The sequence below is a fragment of the Leucoraja erinacea genome, chromosome 10 (genome assembly GCF_028641065.1).
Source record: "Leucoraja erinacea ecotype New England chromosome 10, Leri_hhj_1, whole genome shotgun sequence".
Taxonomy (NCBI): Eukaryota; Metazoa; Chordata; class Chondrichthyes; order Rajiformes; family Rajidae; genus Leucoraja; species Leucoraja erinaceus.
This window is the reverse complement of record NC_073386.1, coordinates 45148783-45169856: the sequence shown is the minus strand read 5'-3', so window position 1 is coordinate 45169856 and position 21074 is coordinate 45148783. Positions and strand designations below refer to the sequence as shown.

General features: G+C 43.9%; 1 protein-coding gene across 2 annotated transcripts in view; it reads left to right on the top strand.

Moving 5' to 3' along the window:
- Window positions 1–664: 664 nt before the first annotated feature.
- The window catches only part of usp1 (ubiquitin specific peptidase 1), a 28604-nt gene continuing 8194 nt past the window's right edge, over window positions 665–21074 (top strand). Inside the window, exons 1-7 of one of the 2 annotated variants that reach the window (XM_055642096.1) lie at window positions 665–817; window positions 1863–1967; window positions 6426–6597; window positions 9909–10038; window positions 12759–12866; window positions 13343–13512; window positions 18067–18800. In XM_055642096.1, coding sequence (XP_055498071.1) covers window positions 6434–6597; window positions 9909–10038; window positions 12759–12866; window positions 13343–13512; window positions 18067–18800 — 1306 coding nt within the window. In that variant the 5' untranslated portion in view covers window positions 665–817; window positions 1863–1967; window positions 6426–6433. Of the gene's footprint in view, window positions 870–1862; window positions 1968–6425; window positions 6598–9908; window positions 10039–12758; window positions 12867–13342; window positions 13513–18066; window positions 18801–21074 lie in introns of both variants that reach the window. The other variant, XM_055642097.1, reaches the window with a different exon arrangement.

The following is a 21074-nucleotide window of genomic DNA, read 5'->3' as shown; positions in this document are numbered from 1 at the left end:
ATAAACTCTTCTATAAAACTAGCTGCCCTCTCATTTTTTTAAATGTTTTAATTACACTGAAAATCTCGTGGGTCTGAGCTATAGGGGAGGTTGAGCAGGTTGGGACTCTGTTTCTTGGAGCGCAGGAGGATGAGGAGTGATCTTATAGAGGTTTATAAAATCATGAGAGGAATAGATTGGGTAGCTGCACAGAGTCTCTTGCCCAGAGTGTGGGAATCGAGGACCAGAGGACATAGATTTAAGGTGAAGGGAAAAAGATTGAATAGGAATCTGAGGGGTAACCTTTTCACACAAAGGGTGGTGGGTGTATGGAAGAAGCTGCTGTAGGAGGTAGTTGAGGCTGTGACTATCCCATTAAGAAACAGTTAGACAGGTTTGGAGGGATATGGACCAAACGCGGGCAGGTGGGACTAGTGTGGGTGGTTGGCCAGTGTGGGCAAGTAGGCAAGTAGGGCCGAATGGCTTGTTTCCACGCTGTATCACTATCAGCCTGCCACCTCCTTGAGGCAACCTCGACTATTGGTTCACCCACTACTTCACTCCAGGTCCGGCTGCGGGTCCCGATCCGCCTACACACCATCCACGATGGACCCCTCATCGTTCACTCATGTACATCCGGTGAAGATTTATATTGGTCTCGCAAAACATAAAACGACCTTAACAGTTCGTTTAAAATTAAAAAAAAAAAACAGTTCATTGTCAGTCGGAATTGTAATAAAAATAAAGTCAATTAGTGAAAAGGGGAGGCGGGCGTTCTGTGCAGCCGGCTCGTTGGGTCCTGGTGCGAGAAAGGGCGCCAAGCTCCGTTGCTAAGAAGGTGAGCGAGCGGCTCCGCGCCGGGGCTGGTGGTCGGTGGTCTGTCGGCCGGGGTATGTAGACCGGGGCCGGGGGGGTATGTAGACCGGGGCCGCTGGTGGTGTAGACCGGGGCCGGGGGGTATGTAGACCGGGGCCGGGGCTGGTGGTCTGTTGACGGGGGTTTGGGGGTCGGGGGGTCGGGGTCTGTGGCCCGGGGTCGGGGGTCTGTGGGCCGGGGTATGTAGACCGGGGCCGGGGGCTGGTGCCGGGGTCGTCGTTGGTGGGGGCCGTTGGGCCGGGGTATGTAGACGGGGCTGGGGTGGTCTGTGGTCCGGGGGGGTGTGTAGACCGGGGCCGGGGCTGGTGGTCTGTTGACCGGGGTTTGGGGGTCTGTGGGTCGGGGTCTGTAGACCGGAGCCGGGGGGTCTGGGGGCTGGTGTCTGTACACCGGGGTTTGGGGGTCTGTTGACCGGGGTGTTGGGGGTCTGTGGGCCGGGGTCTGTAGACCGGAGCCGTGAGGGTCTGTGGGCTGGGGTCAGAGACTGTAGACCATCGCCGGGGTCGGGACCGGGTCTGTACACTGGCTCTGGGGTCACTGTGCACCTTGCCGCGGACCCTCGGGCTTCTAACAGGATGGGCGAGCGCGATGTACATACAAGGGTTGTCCACCGGTTTCTCGCCAAAAGGGAATGGGAGAACGAAACTAAGTGCGCGGGAGAGAAAGGGAAGGAATAGGAAGGCGGCGGGAATAAGACGGCGGTAAAGAAATATGTTTGTATCTTTCGGCCTGTGTCATCCCAAAGCGTGTTTACGGACGATGAAGTTATTTTGAAGTCTTCGTCTTGTCACTGTAATAAGGAGCAGGAAAAAAAAATGGGTGAAAGGAGGGAAAGTGATTTAGCGAGAAGGAATTAAAATTAATCCCTCATTTATGATGTGAAATGCTTATTGGAGAGCATGTCCCCGTCACGAATGGGTTCCGTTTTACAGACATCCATAAGTTGAGTTTTGTTCATAAATCGGAAAAATACACAATCGCTCAATATGGTAACCATATTTTCACAGCATTGTAATGTATGACATCAAAAGGAACAAGAAAAGACTTACGAAAGAACAATTAATAAAAGTGGAGGAGAGGGGAAACTAATTCTGCCATTCACAGGAACAAAAGTAAGTACATCCGAGCTGTTTTTTAAATTTAATATTATGTGTGCGTGTATGGCTGTCCTTAAGTCAGGTGTTTGTAATCTGGCGATGGCCTGAGTAGATTGAATACATTTTAGTTTGCAAAGAGTGCATGGAAGCTTCACATTCAAACTGCAAGATATAAATGTTTTGGTTTATTTGATATGCTTAAGACTTACAGTGAGTGTGACGTTGAAGTATTCTTCATCTGTAACTCAGCAGGTCAGGATAATGTGGATGGGTGACGTTTTGGTTTGGGACCCGTCTTGAGACTGAAAGTAGAGGGGAGGGAACTGGAGGTAAGAAAAGGCCAAAACAAAGCAGGGGTGGCAATAGATGACCAATGAGACCATAATAGCCCATCGTTAACTGGGGAAGAGGTGATAAATAACGAGGGGATACAAGGAGGCAATCAGTGGAACTAGTAAAACGACTAGAGGGGGTGGGGAGGGAATGTAGTGGTTACTTGAAATTAGTGAAATCAACGTTCATACCGATGCATTGTAAGCTGCACAACCCAGTGGTATGATAATTGATTTCTCTAATTTCAAGTAATTCCTTCCCATCCCCCCCCCCCCCAGCATCCTAATAGTTCCACTGTTTTCCTCCTTTCCTTGCATCCCTTGTTAACACCTCTTTCCCTAGCCAACAATAGGCTATTGTAGGCTCCACACTTCCTTGGTCATCTGTACTGACCCTGCTTTGTTCTAGTCTTGTCTTCTCTCCGGTTCCCTCGTCTGAATAAGGGTCCCAACCCAAAATGTTGCCATTTCTCGCCAGAGATGCTGCCTGACAAGATAACACGAGGAGTTGAGTATAGGAGCAAAGAAGTAATTCTGCAGTTGTACAGGGCCTGAGTGAGACCTGGAGTATTGTGTGCAGTTTTGGTCCCTTAATTTGAGGAAGAACATTCTTGCTATTGAGGGAGTGCAGCGTAGGTTTACAAGGTTATTTCTCGGGATGGCGGGACTGTCATGCTGAGAGAATGGAGTGGCCGGGCTTGTATACTCTGGAATTTAGAAGGATGAGAGGGGATCTTATTGAAACATATAAGATTATTAAGGGTTTGGTCACGCTAAACGCAGGTAACATGTTCCCGATGTTGGGGGAGTCCAGAACCAGGGGCTGCACTTTTTCTACACAGAGTGATGAGTCTGGAATTCTCTGCCTCAGAGGGCGTGGAGGCCGGTTCTCTGGATACTTTCAAGAGAGAGCTAGATAGGACTCTTAAAGATAGCGGAGTCGGGGGATATAGGGAGATGGTAGGAACGGACGGGTACTGATTGGGGATGATCAGCCATGATCACATTGAATGGCGGTGCTGATTCGAAGGGCCGAATTTCCTACTCCTGCATCTATTGTCTGACCCACTGAATTACTCCAGCACTTCGTGATTAATTGTGTTCAGCTTGATTTGCCATTACAGTGCCAAATGATGACATAATCTAATAACTTGTTTAAAGGCGTTTGCAACTACAATCAGATATCACTATTGTCATATTTAGAATCTTCCAAGTAATAACAAGCTCTTCCTGTTCCTGCTCAATGTGTTGCTTTCTGTGGCATTATCTTGAGCAAAGTGGTCATCTTCACATTTTTCGATGACAACCATCAGTGTTTTGACCCTTTTGTCTTTTTGTTTTGCTGTTTTACTATTTGTTGAATATCCATTCTGATGAGCCTCAAGGTATTCTAGCTACTTTAGCAAGAAGATTAAAGTAGTTCCCTGATCTTTGCAGCAGACCCCATCAGTGGCTTACTGGCCATTTTTATTTTGCAAGCTTTTTTAAATGGTTTGATACTGCATTTTTTTTTACACTAAAACCTTCATTTGTGCTCATCCTCCCTCCCTCTGTTCTCTTCTGTTCTCTGTTTGGGGCTTTCCCGTGACAATTTGTGCTGGCCTCTTGTTGATGTGCTGACCTATTTTGAGTATTGCGTTAGTTGTTGTACTGGTACAGAGTATTTGTTGGTATTTCTGTTAAGTGTTTCCTAATGTAAATATGAGGTACTACTGCAAAATAGTATACCTCTAACTTTGAGTGTAGGCTCTAAATAATTTGGCATATATGGCACTGATATAGGGCATTTAGTCAATCCAATCCATGTGTTTCTGCTCCATTTGGGCTGTCTCCTTTGTTTCCTCATCCTATCAGCATAACTTTATATTACAGGTGCACAACCTTTTATCCGACAGCCTTGGGACCAGACACTTTTCGTAATTCAGAATTTGTCGGTCTTCGGAATGGAATTTTTTTAGCGTAGATTTTAATGGCTGGCTCAGTGGTAGAGTGCTCGGCTCATATCCGCAAGGTCGCGAGTTTGCGCCTTGATCCCAGCAGTTACTCGGTCGCGAGTTTGAGTCTTCAATGTCGTTTTTTCATGCAGAATAAATGTTTGTATGAAATGCAGTGTAGGAGAGGTGTACTGACTGTGTCGGCAGAACTTTGGAAGTGATTGCCCACCAGTCTAAAACGCCGCTGTGTCTCCCTGTCCCTGGGATAGCAGGGGGCGATCAAACAGCACAATACCCCCCTTCCCCTCCAACTCCAGAGGAATCCGCTCCCCGATGGGCCGCTACGGCGACAAGTGGCAGTTCGCCCACAGCCCGAGCTGCGCCACCCCAAGAACACCTTGCACACCATCAGCTTCTGCCCCTAGTGTTCCTCTGGAGTTGGAGTGGGCTGGGCTGGAGTTGCTGCTGGCTGTGGGTCTCTGGGATCTCCGTGCTTTTGCAGTGGGCCTGGGGGTCGCTGTTTTTTGGTTCTGACGTCATATTGCCACCCCCTTGGACTGGAGCTGAGACTGGGAACTGTACCGCCCTTGCCCCCTCCCTCTGCAACTGCAAACAACCACACTCTCCTGCAAGGGCGGTACAGTTCCCGGAGGATAGCAGGTGGCCGGAGACGTCAGGACCAACAGGAACTCGCACCCCGATGGGCCCCTACGACGCCCCGAGCTGCGCCCCGTCATCCGCAACCCAGGTTCCTCTGTAGATGGAGCTGGGCTGGGCTGCTGCAGGCTGTGGGTCTATGGGTTCTCCGTGCTTGCGGTGGGCCTGGTGGTCGACGTCCAATTGGTCCTGACGTCTCCGGTGACTGCACTAGCCTGCTGGCTGCCATCGCCGACGTGAAGACAGTACAAAGCCCCCGCGCTGGTGCGATGAGCGGGGAGCTGGAGAGGGGAGGGATGGGGTCACACACATGGCCGGGGAGCAGAGGGGTGTAGGTGGGGTGAAACTGAAGGGAACAACAATCTGCTGCTGCCTGCACGTTGAGTTAGAAAGTTCCCACGCAAGACTCACGATACACTGTGTATCGTGTCTACCGTGGGAACTTTTTAACAGCGGGCAGGTAGCAGCATATTGTCAATTATTAACCCTCCCGTGCAATATACTCTCACCTTCTCTTTTATGGATGGGGATTTAGTTCCCCTTTCTTCGAGGACCGACCGGAGGTTCCGCTGTCACCTCTGCGGGCCGCCCTCGGTGAACGTCCTGTCTCCCTGTCCCTGGAATAGTAGGGGGCGATCAAACAGCACAATACCCCCCTCCCCCTCCAACTCCAGAGGAATCCGCTCCCAACTGGTATTTTTATACGCCTTGCATTTTATCAATTTTAATGTATCCATTTTTTTTTACATTAGATGCTCTAATGCTATTACCATCATACAACATTGTGTTCACCTGTGACATTTTCCCTTTGTGGAATATAAAATATATAACAAGCAAAATAGTAATTGTTTTAGTTCGTATGATGTTTTAAACTTCTCAAAATCTGAACAATTTATACAGTGTAGTTAAACTTCAGATCGTTAATTTGTTGCATTTCAATCTGTTAAAACAGCTCATTCTAATAAAACATTTCACCGTGAAATAGTTGAAATCGCATGATCATTTCTGACAAATGGTATCATTTAAGTAAATCTCTTTTTTCCATACAGCCAAAAATGAAACTTTCTACTTTAAAGACTGCAATGGCAAATACCTTATGCAGTTAGTGAGCATAATTAGAAACCTGTGTAAATGCCAGTTGTCAATTATAAAGACAACTGTCACAATGCCTAGTGATGTCACAAAGTAACATCAACTGAATTTTCATAAAACAATAATGATTTATTTTCAGTTGAAATTCTCCAAGCAAAATGGTCTTTTACTGTACTTCATCCCTGTGGTTATAGCTGGCAATATTCTTGTACCTTTTTCCTATTATTTGTGATGGGATCTCCATATTTGGCATGGCAAGAGGTTGGAATCAGGATTCTCGTAAATTCGACAGATATTGTTTGCCTATTGATAGTTTAATTTAACTGTGACATTGATTTCACAAGGCAACTGAATGAAGATTTATAACTATTTTTAAATACTAAATCTATATGCTAAATAATCTGTTATGTTATTGCTCATATTTATTTTAATCCACAAACTTTGTTTCTGTTTTCTAGCGAAGAGGATGCCTGGCCTTGTCCAGAATGAGTGTAATGGAAGGGGGAGTCCTACCAAAAGAAAACGTCTTTCCCTTAAGTTCTTTCAGAAAAAAGAAGCCAAACGAGCACTGGATTTTACTGAGAAGCAAGAAAATGAGCCCATTACTTTAGAGCCAAAAAGGCTTGATAAGTATGATGCATAGTTTACTGCACCCAAAAAAATTTCAGACAAAAATTTGTAGAAATGATATTATTGTTTTATTTTAATCAAGTTTGAGGAAAATTTGATATACATTGAATAAAGGACAGAAGGCTACATCATAAATATGCCTTGATATGTTAGATACGCTGTAATAACAGAAAATCTTCCCAGAATTTTTCAAGCTGTTTGCCTGGAAGCTTTGCAGCTGATACAAACTATTATGTTTTTATAAAGATTAATAATTACGTTGGTCTTGTTTTTCACATCCATGTGTTTTATTAACTACTTTTTCTCAATCTGTCTTGCTGCTTTCAAAGTACCATGCAAGTATGCCTCCAGATCTCCATGTTCTAACGTATCAGAATTAATGTTTTAAAATTATTTCTTGTAGTTCATACTGCCACCTTTCTTCCTATCTACACTTCACATTTTCAAGCATTAAATTTTGTCTGGCACTTGTGTCCAAAGTCACTAATAAAAACAGATGGTCCTTATAGCAAGTCACATGGGACTCCTATGTATTTCCCTCCAATGCAGAATTGCAGCCTTTTAGTTTAGTTCAGTTTAGAGATACAGAATGGAAACAGTCCCTTCGGCCCACCGAGTCCGCACCGACCAGCGATCCCCGCTCATTAACACCACCCTACACACACTAGGGACAATTTTTTTACATTTACACCAAGCCAATTAACCTACAAACTTGTATGTCTTTGGAGTGTGGGAGGAAATCGAAGATCTCAAAGCGAACCCACACAGGTCATGTGAAAAATATACAAACTCGGTACAGACAGCACCCGTAGTTGGGATCGAACCCGGGTCTCTGGCGCGGTAAGGCAGTATGGGATTGTCTCCTGTAATGTACAAATGTTCGTCGCTGAGGCCAAGTTTATCTCTTGGTCTTTGATTGTGACAAGCCAATTAAGTAACATCGTATCATATGCGTTTTGCAGTGCATACGTGTCATCTACATTTCCTTCATTGACCCTCTTCATGAAAAATCTCATCAAATTAGTTGGACACCATTTGCTTTTAACAGTTCAGCCCTGGCTTTTTGAACATCAATTTGCAGTTGGATCCGCGTGTTAATTCTGTCTCTACTTTGCCTAACACTGAGATTAAACTGATTGATCTATAGTTACTGGTTTATCCTTGAAGCCACATTTTCTAACAAGAGCGTTGTTAATTTGCAATTTTCCAGTCCTTGGCATCACCTCTGCTTTTGGATTCCCTTTTCTGTTTGCTTCCAGGCTTTTCTCATCCAGTCTCTCTTGTTCTTATTTCATTTTTAACTTCTACTCCTGAACTTATCGTCCAAGCTCTCGTGTATTAACCACCTGTCTTTTTTTTAAACCCTGGCGTATTTAAGGCCTTGTCCCACTTTCCCGAGTTACTCACGAGCTCTCCCCGAGTTTTCCCCTTGATTTGAACTCGGGGAATGTTGGGTAATGTGTGAAGCGAATCCGTACATGTTTCGTAGCGGCTCGTAATGCCAACTGTAGGAACTCGGGGCATCAGCTAAGTCAGGACGTTTTTTCAACATGTTGAAAAATGTCCACGAGTTTAAAAAATAGCCCCGAGTACCTATGAACAGCTATTACTGTAATTCTCCGAGTTCGAATCAAGGGGAAAACTCGGGAGAGATTGTGAGTAACTCGGGGAAAGTGGGACAGGGTCTTTACACCCTGATCAACCAGGAAGATAGAGAACCTTGCATTTACCACACTTCCCAGTTTGACTTTATTTGCAATTTAGAAATGTTGATCTATACACAAATGTTTAATTTTTTGAAATATATCCAATAAACAGTGGTCTGAGCACTGATTCTTGAGATCTCTACTGACTACAATCCTCCAGTTGTAGGAAAAACACTACAAAAATTAATTATGACTCTTCAGTTATTATGGCAGGTTTTCTTTTATCAGTGATGTCGGTAATGCTTTTATTCTATTACCCTCATCTGTTAACCAGCCTTTATCAGTTTCTGAAAATCCATATAGATGAAATATCCTTCAATTCCTTCTACTAGCAGTCGTGACACCTGCCCTAAGGCTCATCAACCGGCGGGACTGGGAACCCGCCTGAATGTTCGGCGGAGCCCGTCTGAAAGCTCATCAGTTGGCGGGACCCGGAACTTGCCCAAAGGCTTGACGGTTGATGGGACCAGGATCCCGCCCGAAGGCTAGACAGCCGGCAGGATTGGCGTAACCGGGGGGGGAGCTGAAGAAATCGGACGAGAGGAGCATGGAGTAGGAGGGTGAACTGGGGTAATGCCTCCAGCATCCCCGAGAGACACAGTTGGCTGGGCAAGGAGAGGATAGGGACAATGGTTCGCAGGAACTGATCCAGTACATCAAGCTCGGGGGGGGCTGACCGGACATTGAATAATGACGCCAAAAATGGCTGCTCCTGCATGTGCAATATATATATATATATATATATATATATACAAAATTAATTTCACTGTGCAATTGCATACGTAACAAATACAACATATTGTAATATCCCATTACTTATCTGCTAGTTTATTAATGCTTCCCATTATTTTCATAATTCAAAAAATAGATTTATATTCATGAATAAAATAGAGCTAACTGACACTGGACAAGTGTGCAACACAAGAACTTTGTATAAATGTGTCTTTAAATCTGTGAGAGTGCAAACAAAGACAGTGCATGAACGAATGGGAGATTCAGTTCTAATTGAACATTGCCCCGTGTAATCAAAAAAACTTCAATCAGATGAGGAAAGGTTTAGAAATTACAGATTTTTGTTACTAAACTGGCCATACGGAAAGTATAATTTCTCTTGCTAAGATCTGTAAACAGTTCACTTTTCAATAGTTCAGGTGTATGTTACCTAGCATTTAATAAATAACTGGTTATATTTAAAAACAGCATTACTCATTCTCAAAAACAGGTTACTCATTCTTGCATTTCCATAATTTAAATTGCATGAATGATCTCCTTCAATGAAGGAAATTTTAAAATATTTTCTGTGTCATGTTGAAAACATTCGGGTAGCAGAGTAGTAATTTTCAGGTAATGTGGCTTTCAGATAATGCTGCTTATTTACAGTGATCAACCCACATGTGAACTTTTGTTTCCCATTCTTTTGTCAGTATATTGATTTTATCTTCTCTCTTGCACCTCGCTATTGTTCCTTATTTACATTCAGAGTAATTTATTTTAATGTAATTTGATTTTGCTCAACTGTTGTAAGATTTTTTGACTTTTTCAAAATTAATTACTGTTTTGGTAACTTGGTGTATTTTTCCTTCCCCATCTGCTCATTTAAAATAGATGTGACAAGAACATTTCTGGAGCCCAACTGGTATCTTCTGCAGTTGATTGTGAAAAGAGGGAGGAGCTTCTACCTTTTGTGGGCCTGAACAATTTGGGAAATACATGTTACCTCAACAGTGTGCTTCAGGTAAAGTAGTCTGATCTTGGTGATGCAAATTCTTGGAACTATCTTCATTAGAATCAATTAACGTAGTATTTGTCACTTTCTGATTTTTGTATCGAATTAAGGGCACTGATTCTGGAATATTGTTTAGTTTTTAATTTGAATATGGAAGTTTTAAGTTCTTTTAAATATAAATTGACGAGCATTCAACATGATAATTATCTTCATTTATAAACTGGTATGCTAGTTTTAAAAATATACTTAATGTAAAAAATCAGATCCCTGTCAATGTTCAATACTAAAATGGATATGGATTAGGTGAAAATGGTCTAATTTAATTCTGAGACAGAACCATGATAATCAAATTAAGTTTAAATTCTTTAATTGACTCTTGCTCTGTGGGACTAAATCAGGCACGTGCCATGAGTAAGTACTCAGGGTAGGCAGTCAGTCGGCTTAAATTTTTTTTTAAAAAAAACTTAAACCGCGCATGCGCAGATTGTTCTCTCTGTAAAAAATAAAAATAAAGACAGTAACAATTCAATTTGCCCAAGGCTTCCAAGTCTCCTTTATTCTGAATTACTGAATGGGGGTGCGTGGGTGGGGTGGGGGGGGGGAAGGGTGATGGCAGGTGGAGAAATGGTGGGAAAAACAGGATTACAGGGAAAAGTTGAATCAGTTGTCATCTTATTGAATGACAACACTTGTTCAAGGGACCAATTGGGGGGAGAGTTCCTTTCACAGCGTGTGGAGAGTCTGTGCCAGGGGTAAAGTTGCGGGGAGGGCAGGAGTGTTGAGAAGGAGGGGGTCGGGGATCATGCCAGTAACTCACTCACCGCTGCTGCTGCGCTCCGGTCGTGGAGCCACCACATTGTAGCCGAGGATAGAAGCAGCTCGGGTAGCTGCGAGCGTCCGCCAGGACCGGACAGCGGAACTGGCCACCACTTCAGCGCCTTCTGCCGGCCTGCTCACCTCTGGCAGTGCTCTCTATCTGACCTCTCACCTGCCGCTTGCCGACTTAGCTCATGTCAGCTGCTTTCCGCAAATCCTTAAATTCCCACCGCCGAGTAACCTCAATCGCGCTGTCAGAATTTAAGGATTTGCGGGAAGCGGCTGACGTGAGTGAGGCCAGCGAGCGGCAGGAGAGAGGTTTTTAGATGGAGAGCACTGCCAGAGGTGAGTGGGGGCCGGCAGAAGGCGCTGAGGTGGCGGCTGGTTCCGCTGTCCGACCCGCTCACAGCCACCCGAGCTACTTCTCCTCCCCCTGCTTCAATGCGGTGGCTCCGTGCAAGGAACGTCGCAAGTGGCATGATCCCGACCCCCTCCTTCACAACACTCCTGCCCACCCCGCAACTTTACCTCGGGCCAGACTCCCCAAACACTGTGAAAGGAGCTCTCCCCCCCCCCCCCACATCGGGAAATACGTTATTTAAAAACATATAGCACCAAGAAATGTACTTACCACATTATTGGTACACAAACTCCTTTCTTCTCTCTTTGTTTCCTAAGATACTTTTCTGATAATGGCAATCCCTACTTGAAAAACCCACCAAGAAACTATCGCTGCGCCTGCGCAGTACAGCAAAGGCAGAATTTCAGCTGCCTTCAGCTCCCCTTGAAATTGACAGCTTGAAGCAGCGCTGAAGGCACGTGGGCTGCACAGAGCTCCGCGTGTTGTAAGTGCTGCGGATGAAAGGCACGGAGAATTATGCCTACCTAAGAGATCGATCTCTTAGATAGGCATAATTCTCCCATGCCTTTACTATTTATATTTAGTAATTACCATTTTATAATTATAGTCAGGGTAGGCAGTGCCTGGACTAAATGCACATTTCCTCTCGTAAGTTGCTGCTTTTCAAGCAATTTGGTGTTCTGAGGTGCTGTGGGACACAAATGTAACGAGCAGAGGAAAATATCTAATTTAATCAGTTCCATTGGTTATAGATAAATGTTGCAGAAACAGAAATGGCTATTCAGCCCAACCAGTCAATTTGCACCCCACTCAAACCAGCTTCACATGTTTCATAATAATGCTTCCATTTTGAGTATTCCCTTGACCGCATGTGTGACAAAAAAAAATCCAAACCCAGTAAGCAGTATCATTTCTCAATTAGTCAGTGAGAAAATGAAAGGCCACATTTGTAAAATTATTCCGAAAGAAATTAAACTCGGGGAGGGCATGGTGGGTGGGTATCAATTTTGAAAGTAAGCTTAAACCAAGGTTAGAATTTGCCATAGATCCTTTGCTGGTCAGCTTTGGTTCAAATGATAGTACTTTCCTCCTGGGAGGATGTGAAATATCCCAGGAAACTTTGAAGAAAAGTAGGATAGTTATCAGGAATGTTCTCGTAATAAAAAAAGTGGTTATCTAACCATTTTTTTGGTTTATGTTCATATTGGCTGCCTTGTCCTTGTATAACAGTTATTCCATTTCACTGTCTGTAAAGCAATTGGGGATGTTTTGAGAACCTAATGCAGATCTTTCCTTATTGAAACAGTTGATAAAATATTTAATAATAAATCATTTGTTGATTAAAAGAGCATTTTTGCCACAAATGGACAAGCTGGCTGATGATAAAAGGCTGACAAACAAAATATCTGTTGTGCCATAATAAAGTGTGATTCCATTTAACAGTTCATAATGAGTGATTTTATGCTGATAAATGTCCATTTGTAAATTCAGACTAATATCTTCGTTTGTTTAGATTTGTTTAAATTGTTTAATTTGCTTAATAAATATCTAGGTGTTGTATTATTGCCCTGGATTTAAAAGTAGGATGGAATTTATGTATGACATAATCACCAAGAAACAGGAGATACTGAAGAGGGATGAGGACTCCAAAACAGACCAGGTAATTTAGAGTGGGGAAAAAACACCTGCATGTTATCTGTGGAAAATGTTATGCATTTATAGGGGCATTATAATTTACTGCTAGGTCTGTATCTAAAATAGCTTTCTTCATTTGTGTTGGTATAATCATGTTGTCCACTGGCAACGCTAAAAAAAGACTTGGTTTGAGTTCTTCTCAAACCTGTAAGTTGGTACGAGGTGGTATCTTAAACCAGCACCAACTTGGAGAAACCAAATAGAGGATTCCAGCAAAGTAAATCTCAAAAGTCAGTAAACAAGCGTAAAACTGCGATGATAAAAAGTATGACGGCTTTTTACTTTTCAAAGTAACACGAACATATGCATGTTATATTAACACGAGAACAACAGTAGTTAATCTTAATCAAGTATGTCCTGACAGTTCTAAATTTACATTTGAAGCTAACTAAATTTATGTAAAATGTACACGACTGATCTGTGAATGCTTCTGTGCTGCAGGACGTAACAAATGGCCGAGAACAGTTGCCAATTTGTCTAGAGCTGATCTGCAACTTGCATAGCTTGATTATATCTATGGAACAGATACGGTCCAGCTATCTTCTGAATACCGAGAATTACACAGAAGGGGAACTGGCTATTCAGCCTAAGAGATTGATGGGCACATTGAGGTAATGTAACAATAAATGCAGCAGCAAATTGTTAATAATATGTGGAAGGGGAATTGCAGAAGTTAGAATGCCCTTTCTCAACCACTGAGTACTTCACCTTTCATTAATTATTTTTAATACCAGAATTGTGTAAAAAGATCAGAAATATGAATATTTATACATGCCCAGGTAGAAATTTTGAACTAAGCATTTGTCATATATACTTACAGATACCATGAAAATCTTGCTTGCAGCAGTATCATTGGCAGATAGATTCAGGCAACACATAAATATGTAAATTATGGATAAATTATCCAAATTCTACAAGACAGTGGGGAGAGAAATGTCTGCAAAAAAAAAAGACAGTAGTGCTAAACATGTGGAAAACGAGTCTTGTAGAGTACAAGAGGCATTCCTTTGCTGAGGTAGAATTAAGGTTGTGCAGGCTGGGTCAATAACATAATGGTTGTGACCTGGTGGTGCGGGACTTCAGATTTTTGTACTTCCTTTCCAGTGATCGTGAGAAGAGGGCATGGACCGGCTTCCAAAGTTCCATGATGAAAAATGAGTTTTCATGAGGCAGTGCCTGAATGCAGATGCTTATGATGTTGAGGAAGTCTGTGCCCATGTTGGGCACTCTCTTAAGCAGGGGTTGGCAACCTTGTTCTGCAGAGGGGCCAGGACTCATGACTGAGCGGATGGTGGGCCACACCTATCACGTGTACACATGGATCCCGCATCGGATGGCAGGCATCAAATCGTGTTCACATAGATCCCGCCTTTTCGAGGACACCACCCGGATGGCACCTAGTTACGGCATTCATGAACATGACGCACCTACGGACATAGAAACATAGAAATTAGGTGCAGGAGTAGGCCATTCGGCCCTTCGAGCCTGCACCGCCATTCAATATGATCATGGCTGATCATCCAACTCAGTATCCCGTACCTGCCTTCTCTCCATACCCCCTGATCCCCTTAGCCACAAGGGCCACATCTAACTCCCTCTTAAATATAGCCAATGAAGGCTGGCCTCAACTACCCTCTGTGGCAGAGAGTTCCAGAGATTCACCACTCTCTGTGTGAAAAAAAGTTCTTCTCATCTCAGTTTTAAAGGATTCCCCCCTTATCCTTAAGCTGTGACCCCTTGTCCTGGACTTCCCTAACATCGGGAACAATCTTCCTGCATCTAGCCTGTCCAACCCCTTAAGAATTTTGTAAGTTTCTATAAGATCCCCTCTCAATCTCCTAAATTCTAGAGAGTATAAACCAAGTCTATCCAGTCTTTCTTCATAAGACAGTCCTGACATCCCAGGAATCAGTCTGGTGAACCGTCTCTGCACTCCCTCTATGGCAATAATGTCCTTCCTCAGATTTGGAGACCAAAACTGTACGCAATACTCCAGGTGTGGTCTCACCAAGACCCTGTACAACTGCAGTAGAACCTCCCTGCTCCTATACTCAAATCCTTTTGCAATGAAAGCTAACATACCATTCGCTTTCTTTACTGCCTGCTGCACCTGCATGCCTACCTTCAATGACTGGTGTACCATGACACCCAGGTCTCGCTGCATCTCCCCCTTTCCCAATCGGCCACCATTTAGATAATAGTCTGCTTTCCCGTTTTTTTGCCACCAAAATGGATAACCTCACATTCATCCACATTATACTGCATCTGCTAACCCTTTGCCCACTCACCCAGCCTATCCAAGTCACCTTGCAGTCTCCTAGCATCCTCCTCACAGCTAACACTGCCCCCCAGCTTAGTGTCATCCGCAAACTTGGAGATATTGCCTTCAATTCCCTCATCCAGATCATTAATATATATTGTAAATAGCTGGGGTCCCAGCACTGAGCCTTGCGGTACCCCACTAGTCACTGCCTGCCATTGTGAAAAGGACCCGTTTACTCCTACTCTTTGCTTCCTGTTTGCCATCCAGTTCTCTATCCACATCAATATTGAACCCTGACTGAATACTGACCACGTCCAGCGGGAACCCATTGCTTTGGCTCTGTCCTGAAGATGGTGGCTCAAATACTCATACTCACTTGTCCCCGGCCTATTGACAACCCCGATCCCGACAGTGAAGCCTAGACACAGAAGGTGCGCAGCAGTGCGGCAGCTTTCCGCAGAATGCAGTACAGCCAGAGCTTGGCCGCGTTCTGCAGCTCCGCCATTGCGGCCGCCAGCGCAGGTTTCCTTGAGTCACCGCGCCTGGGCGCTGCAGCCTCGGGCCCGAGAGGAGGAGCCCGACCTCGCGCAGGGCGATGGGCAGCAGGATTGAATGTGTCTTTCACAGTGTTTCACCCGACCCTCGGTCCGAAAATCACCTTCCAGGTGACGGAAGTCTGAGGGCCTGATGATTACGGGGAAAAAGATACGCCTGCGGGCCGGATGATTTCGGCTTATGGGCCGCATTAGTGGGCCGTAAGCTGCCGACCTCTGCTCTAATGTCTTGCATTTCTGTACATTGGAATGTTTAGATGTATCTTGCTTTTCCTATTCTTACTGCACGTCACTTATCGTAAAGGCGATGTCAAGAAAATCACAATGTAACTCCATTTGCATACTTCAGACATTTAGTAATTTAAAAGTATCCATCCTTCGTGAGCCTAAGCATTCATAGGTTGCCCTTTTCCATTAGTCTCTGTTTGAATTGCACTGCAGGTTACTCAATATCAGAAATAAATACGAAACTAAGATTGTCATTTTGCAGTCTGAAAACATCCAAGTAATTTTTGCACTGTTTGTACAGCTCCTGATACTAATTGAATCATTCCTTGTCTCACTGTAATTGAACTTGGATTCATCATGGTCACTTATGTCGGATAAATGTTGCAGAAACAGAAATTACTATTCAGCAGAAGAGTACAAGTACATTAGCTTCCTAACAATGGCTTCACAGGCAGATAAGGTTGTGAAGGAGGTGTCTTCATTCGGGGTGCTGAGTACAGAAGTTGGGACACAAGTTGCAGTTGTACATTAGTGAGGCTGCATTTATAGTATTGTATGCAGTTTTGGTTACTCTACTATAGGAAAGATGAAATTAAGCTGGAAAGAGTGCAAAGGAGATTTTCTAGAGGTGCTTGAGTTATACGCTCAAAGGTGCCTGAGTTATAGACCGGCTAGGATTCTATTCCTTGGTGTGTAGGAGATTGAGGCTGGCCTTGGAGGGGGGTGCCTAGATGTGGTGAATGCACACAATCTTTTTCCAGGATAGGGTCATCAAAAACTGGAGGGCATAGATAAAAGGTGAGAGGGGAAAGGTTGTGCAATTTCTTCACACGAACGATGATAATGAGCTAATGGAGAAATTAGTGGTTGAGGAAGGTACAATATTTGAAAGACTCCCTTCAGCCTCCACAATGCTGCAGAAAAAACAATCTAAGTTTGTCCAACCTCTTCTTGTAACTATCTGGACATCTCGCTCTGCCTCCAGTCAAGAGTCTATACCCTACTCTAAATTCCTCCATCGACGCTGCATCTACCCAAGACGCACGCAGTGCACCATAATTGGACATCCGAGATGTCCTCATTCTTTAGGGATCGGGGGTTCCCACCTTACACCCCATCAACTGTCGCATACAGTTCATAATCCTCCCACCATTTTTGCCACGTCCAGCGGGATCCCAACACTAATTGCATCTTCCCATCTCCACTGCGTTTCGCAGAGACCGTTCCCTCCACTACTTCCTGATTAACACATCCCTTCCCACCCAAACCACCCCTTCCCCAGAGATGCAACACCCGTCCCAATACCTCCTCCCTCGACTCTGTCTAAAGACCCCGACAGACCTTTCGGGGGGGGGGGCAGAGGTTAATTTACGCCACTTCCGACCCCATCTACTGTATCTGTTGTTCCAGGTGTGGACTCCTATATATTGGCGAGACCAAACGCAGACTCGGCGATTGTTTCGCTGAACACCTCCGCTCAGTCCGCCTGGGCCTACGTGATTTCCCGGTCGCTAAACACTTTATCTCCCCCTCTCATTCCCATGTTGACCTTTCTGTACTGGGCCTCCTCCAATGTCAATGAGCCCAAATGCAAATTGGGGGAACAGCGTCTCCTATTTCACTCGGGCAGCTTGCAACCCAGCAATATGAATATTGATTTCTCTACCTTCAAGTAATCCTTGCTTTCCCTTTCTCTCCGTCCCTCCCCCACCCTAGTTCTCCAACTAGTTTTACGGTCCTAATTAATTTTATGCCTTGTTATCTCCTTCCCTATAGCCAACAATGAACCATTCTTCTTGAATGAACACATTTCCTTGATAATAGTCTGCTTTGATTTGTATTTTTCACACCTTACCTTCTCTCTGTACCCTTCCATATCACTAGACTTCCTCTCCCCTGACTCCATTTGAAGAAGGGTCTCGACTTGAAAATTCACCCATTCCTTTCCAGAAATGCTGCCTGCCCTGCTGAGTTACTCCAGCATTTTGTCTATCTTCCTTATATGATTACAATTGCAATGTGTTACCAATATATCCAAGTTCAGTGTAAAGAATGAATTGACATTAGAATAAACTAATGCACAGTCCAAAATAATGATATATACTTTCCACGTGTTTTAGGGAGCTGAATCCAATGTATGATGGATATCTCCAGCATGATGCACAGGAAGTTTTGCAGTGCATTTTAGGATATATCCTAGAAGCTTGCCAGTTATTAAAGAGTCGCACATCTACTGAAGAAAATATCGATCCTGAAACAAGTATGGAGAATAAAACGAACAAGTCCATTGAAATCTCCAATAACAAAAATATTGTTGTACAAGACAACCATGAAATGCCTGATCTGAAGAAAGAGGATATACTCAAGAAAAACGGAAAAAGAAAAAGTGACACACAAACAGGCAATGCCATGAAAAGAGCCAAGTTGCCAAAGGATCCAAAAAACATAGAAGGGAAACGACAAACACGAGCGAAGAGGAAACCTTCAGGTGACGATATTGTGCAAGAACCTGACACTGATGTTAAGCGTGTATCTGTAAATGGCACTGCTTGCATAGTTGCTGAGAAAAAAAAACGACTTGGGTTAAGATGGCTAAAACCTACATTGAACCAGCCAAGTATACTTTCAAAATTCTGTAGTCTTGGAAAATCAGGATCAAATGTAAGCACGAAAGATTCACGTAATGTAGATGCAAATGGACATCAGCCAAATGTTAGCAAAAATGTAAATGGGGACTGTTCGACAGATTGCAACTGTTCTTCCCCAAGCTGTGCAACCCAGTGTGTTAAAGAAATTGCCAATAAGAAAAATCAAGACTTGTGTGAAATTGAAGACATGTGCAGAAGTAAAACAGGTTAGTAAATCTATAAGATCCATTGAGTTTTTTTAGCAAAGGGAGGATGCAGAATATCAGGATTCACTCATTATCTCAATTGGCATCTCACAATGCCAGTTGTAGACTTTTTTCTGATCTTGGTATGATATAATTCCAGCAAGATGTAAAGGCAAATAAGATCTGGAAGAAAAGAAAAGCAAAGAGATGCAATCAAGTTGTTGAAAGTCATGACAGAAAAACGAGAAATGAAATTGTCCATGAATCTGGTGGTATGTGTTTTTGCACTTCTGTACCTCTTGCCTGATGGGAGAGAGGAGAAGAGGGTGTCAGGGTGAGACTCGTCCTTGAATATGCTGGCGGCCTTGCTGAGGCAGCGTGAAGTGTAGATGGAGTCAATGGAAGGGAGGTTGGTTTGCGCGATGGCCTGGGTTGCGTCCACAATCTGCAAATCGGCGGAGCCCATGGCCTAGGTCAAAGCCTGCGGTTTATGGAGCACTTGATTTATGGAGTCTGAGTCGGCAGAGCCTGCGCACTGCGAGTCGAGAAACAAGCGTCGGCGCGTATGGGGATGACGTATGGGGATGACCCGGCAGTGATAGTGAGAGGTCTGTGTGGCGGTCGACCGACGGACGTGGGCGGACCATGGGGAGTGAGGATGCCGCTGCCGAGGGAAGGAACAAAGGAGAATGCGACGTGGGGGGTCGCCATGAGGGAGAGGAAAGTACAATGTGGGGACCGTTGGGAAGGGGAGAACAAAGGGGGACCTGCCGTGGATACTGTGTATGCTTCGTAACTTAGTCAGCGCCCTTGTGTTGGCGACCTTTGCATACCTTGGGTATGCAAACAAAGAATTTCACTTGTCACATGTGACAATAAAGTATTCATTCAATTTATTGCGGTCTTGGATGGAGCTGTTCACAAACCATGCTGTGATGCATCCCGATAAAATGCTATCTATAGCGCCTTTAGAAGTTGGTGAAATGCTGAACTTCTTAAGCCTTCTAAAGAAGTAAAGGTACTGGTGCGACTTACTTAAGGGTTATGTTCCATAAACCTTTGTGCAAGTCAGATTTTATGCAAGTCGGAATCAACAATAAACACAGACTCCCAAAATATATCTTGTATGGGAGAATGAGGGAGTAGGATTGAATGTATAAAACCAAACGTGAAGAGTATTCTTCAACAGACTATACCAATCCAAAGGGTCTTGTGCAAATTGCTCAGGACAAGTGAATGGAAGTCATTGACAAAATTAGCATATGGCAATTTTATGCTCGATCAAGAGATAACTTCTCCAAACTGTATGAAAGTTGATAGATCTGCCACTACAACCAACACTAACAGAATTCTCATGACCACACTGACCAGCAGTCTGCAGCTTAGATTGGATTTAAACAGGATCACATTGCCTGTGATCAAGCATCTCTATTTGATCTTATTTTCAGAACCAGTTGCTATAAAAGAAACAGTAAGGGGTTTATTGCTTTTACATGATGAGTGAGCTGCTCAATGGGTTTCAGACTAATTCTAAGCAGAGTCAACATGTAACTCAGTATTTAGCGAGCACAGCATCAACTATTGATGCTTATGTAACAGATTGGTTACAGTTTCTGCCATGCTTTTGACATTTTCTATTGAGGCTGTACTTGTGTTTACAGTGCTGATTAACTGAACAATGGCTTTTGTCAAATTAGTAGACAGCTCCTTGTGCAGCCATGATTCGGTGAAATCCTTTACGAAACCCAGAGCAGCTCCTGTATGAGTGCAGGCAGGTGGGACTAAGGGAAAACATGTTGTTCGGCACGGACTTGTAGGGCCGAGATGGCCTGTTTCCGTGCTGTAATTGTTATATGGTTATATGTTATATGGTTAATATCATGCCCGAATAGAAAAAAAATCACATGTGGTTAAAGTGCACATTGTCAGATTTTAATCAAGGCCATTTGCATACATTTTGGTTTCACCACGTAGAAATAACAACAGTGTTTATACATAGTACCCTCACTTCAGGGCACCATAATGTTTGGGTCACAGCAGTCATGTAAATGAAAGTAGTCATGTTTAGTATTTTGTTGCATATCCTTTGCATGCCATGACTGCTTGAAGTCTGTGATTCATGGACATCATCAGTGGCTGGGTGTCTTCTCTGGTGATGCTCTGCCAGGCCTGTATTGCAGCCATCTTTAGCTTATGCTTGTTTTGGGGGCTAATCCCCTTCAGTTTCCTCTTCAGCATATAAAAGGCATGCTCAATTGGGTTCAGATCGGGTGATTGACATGGCCACTCAAGAAT